This window comes from Nicotiana tabacum, chromosome 9 (assembly GCF_000715075.1).
Source record: "Nicotiana tabacum cultivar K326 chromosome 9, ASM71507v2, whole genome shotgun sequence".
NCBI lineage: Eukaryota > Viridiplantae > Streptophyta > Magnoliopsida > Solanales > Solanaceae > Nicotiana > Nicotiana tabacum.
In genome coordinates, this window is record NC_134088.1 from 79,635,063 (window position 1) to 79,638,630 (window position 3,568).

Sequence of the window (3,568 nt, forward strand, 5' to 3'; positions counted from 1 at the left end):
GTACCTCTACTTCTCATGAACCACTGAATTTACCCTTAAACCCTCGAGTCCTCTATTTCTTCAATCTTCTAATATACCCGGGTTATTTCTGATTCCTGTGCCTTTTTCTGGCTCTGGTTTTGGGGGTTGGCGAAGGAGTATTATTGTTTCCTTGTCTGCCAGAAATAAAATTGAATTCATTGATGGAACTTTCCCTAGACCTTCGTACAATTCTCCAGAATGCAAGTAGTGGGATAGGTGTAATAATATGGTTATCTCATGGTTGACTAGTTCCCTATCTCCTAGCATTGTTGAGAGTGTTCAGTATTGTGAAACAGCTGAGGATATTTGGACACAATTGAATAAAAGGTATAGTACTGTAAATGGAACTAAAATTTTTGAAATTAAAAAGGAATTAGCTTCCACCAATCAGGGTACTCTAGACATTGCATCATATTTTAACAAACTGAAGAAACTTTGGGATGAGCTAAGGCTTATGCGTTCTAGTCATAGCAGCACTTGCACTTGTACTGCTAAGGCTGGCATCCAAAAGGATGAGGAGGAAGACAGGTTGCATCAATTTCTCATGGGGTTAAATGAAACATATGTCAGTGTTAGGAGTAACCTTCTCATGCTGCAACCACCTCCATCCTTAGACAGTGCTTACAATATTCTACTTCAAGATAAAAGATAGAGGCAGGTCAATCCATTTACTCAGTTCAGCCCTGAGTCTGCCTCCTTCAATGCTACCTCATTTAATTTCTCTCAGCCATCACATCCTCAGAAACAATATCCTGAGCGAGTGTCTTTTGATTCAAATAGAGCTACTCAATTTTGCAAGTATTGTAAGAAGAGTGGTCATCTAATTGACAAGTGTTATAAGTTTCATGGACTTCCTACTGGTTTCAAGTTCACTAAGGGTCGAAAGATGGCTGCAAATGCTGAGGTTGAATTAGCCTCCAATAGTGTTGGGTCTCATGTTTCTACTCCTGCTAGTCATTCTGATGGTACTTCCTCTGTCCTAGGCCTCACCAAGGAGCAGTATGCTCAACTCATTTCCTTACTGCATCAGGCTCATATGACTGATCCATCTTCTGCTCAATCCAGCTTGATGGCATCTGCAAACTTTGCTGATAATCTTACTTTAACTGCATGTGTAGAAGTGCAGTATAGTGCATCTTTGTTGAGTAGAGTAGCTGAATATAGTTGGATTTTAGATTTTGGGGCCACACATCATATGACTTCACACAAAAATATCCTTTCCAATATTCAATCTTTAGTAATTCCCTATCTTGTAACACTTTCAAATGGATACAAGGTGAAAGTAACTTGTACATGATCTCTTAAGTTGTTTTCCTTCACCCTAGATCATGTTCTTTATGTTCTTACTTTCCACTATAATCTTATTTATGTGTCTCAGTTAGTTATCCAACTTCATGGCATGGTTCAATTCGACTCACTTTTATGCATTTTAATTTACAGGCCCATTCACTGAAGAGGCCACTGAAAGTTGGTAAGCTGGAGCATGGTCTTTACAGACTCCTCATGTCTCCCTCAGAATCCACTACTTCTGTTGTTACTGTTAGCTTACCTTTTGTTTCCAATGCAACTTTACATTATAGATATCCCTTGAATGTTTCTGATTGTTCCTCTGTATCCCTTCCACCTGTTTTACATTATAAAAATCATTCTTCCATTAATAAAGAGGAAGTGTTATGGCATCAAAGACTGGGTCACATTCCTTTTGTTAGATTAAAAGATGTTTCTGGTATTCCTTGTGAATTCTCTTCCAAACAATCTTTTACCTATTCTATTTGCCCAATGGCTAGACAGTCAAGGTTACCTTTCCTTGACAGTAGCATAAGACTTCCCATCCTTTCTAATTAATTCATGTTGATACTTGGGGGCCCTACTCTACTTATACTTATAATGGTTTTAAGTACTTCCTCACCATAGTTGATGACTTTACTAGAGCAACTTGGACACACCTCATGGGTTCTAAACGCAATGCTTTTCCTTTACTTCAAACCTTCCTTGCTATGGTTCAAACCCAATTTTCCACCAAAGTTCAATGTGTTAGAAGTGATAATGCCTTGGAACTTGGTTATAGCAACCATGCTATATAATTTTTTAAAGATCATGGAGTTCTACATCAAACTAGTTGTCCACATACACTACAGCAAAATGGTGTTGTAGAAAGAAAGCACAAGTATTTGCTTGAGACTTCTAGGGCCTTACTTTTTCAATCCAAGCTACCTATAAAGTTCTGAGGGGAATGTGTACTCACTTCCACATACCTCATCAATAGGTTCCCTTCCAAATTACTTAGAATAAATCTCCTTTTTAATTGCTTTATGGACATTCTCCTTCCTATTCTCACCTCAAAGTCTTTGGTTGCCTTTGCTTTCACACCATACCCAAGTGCCATAGGGATAGGTTTCAACCAAGGGCTGAACCTTGTGTCTTTCTTGGCTATTCTCTTGCTAAGAAAGGCTACAAGTTGTTCAATCTCTCTACCAAACAGGTTCTTGTTTTCAGGGATGTAATTTTTCATGAACATATTTTTCCCGTTGAAACTTCAATATTTCCTTCTCCTTCCTCTCCTTCTTCTTCATTCCCTGTCTCTATTGATCCTTCTGATTCTCCCGAGGATACATTTTTTGTCCCTATTTCTCTCCCTCCTTCTCTAGTCATATCATCAATCCCTCGGAATTCTTCCAATACCTCCTCTTCCCCTCCTCTTATACCACATACACCCTCCATTCAGCCTACCAGAAAGTCTTCCAGACCTCATCACCTCCCTGCATATCTTGATGATTTTGTTTGTACTCTTCCTCCTTCTTTAATTGGCTCCAGTTTTTTGTCCTCTGTAGTTCAGCTTTCTTCTCACAATGTTGCTATTGAGCCTCAGTTTTATCATCAGGCTATTTCTATTCCATTCTGGCAGGAGGCTATGAGAAAAGAATTCTAGGCCCTTGAGGCTAATCACACTTGGGCAATTATTGAATTGCCTACAGGTAAGAAACCCATTAGTTGTAAATGGGTCTACAAGATTAAATATAAGGCTGATGATAGTGTTGAGAGATACAAAGCTAGGTTGGTAGTACGAGGGGATACACAGGTGGAGGGGGTGGACTTTATTGAAACCTTTTTTCCCTATGATTAAGTTTTCCACTTTTAAATGCTTAGTGGTTGTGGTTGTTAAAAGGCAATGGTCCCTCTTCCAACTTGATGTCAACAATGCCTTTTTTCATGGTGACTTAGATGAGGAGATATACATGAAGGTGCCTCCAGGGTTGTCTGTTGATTATGCTTCCTGTTCTTCTAGTTCTTTGGTGTGTAAACTTCAAAAGTCTCTCTATGGTCTCAGGTAAGTTTTCAGGCAGTGGTATGCCAAATTGTCTCTTGCACTTTACACTAGGAGGTATACACACTCTTTAAATGATTACTCTTTATTTTTTAAGAAGTTAGCTTCTTCTATTGTCTTGTTAGTTGTTTATGTTGATGACATTATCTTGACTAGTGATGATGAGGCTGAGATTCTTATATTAAAAGCTTTTTTGGATGACCAATTTAAAATCAAGGACTT

At 38.6% G+C, this 3,568-nt stretch overlaps 1 protein-coding gene across 1 annotated transcript; it reads left to right on the forward strand.

Annotated features, from left to right (window-relative positions):
* The first annotated feature begins 247 nt into the window (after positions 1–247).
* LOC142163978 (uncharacterized) lies at positions 248–2,950 on the forward strand. The gene is made up of 4 exons (XM_075221138.1): positions 248–586; positions 749–1,297; positions 1,462–1,747; positions 2,367–2,950. Exons 1-4 carry the CDS (start codon positions 248–250, stop codon positions 2,948–2,950), a joined length of 1,758 nt encoding a protein of 585 aa, XP_075077239.1.
* Positions 2,951–3,568: the final 618 nt, after the last annotated feature.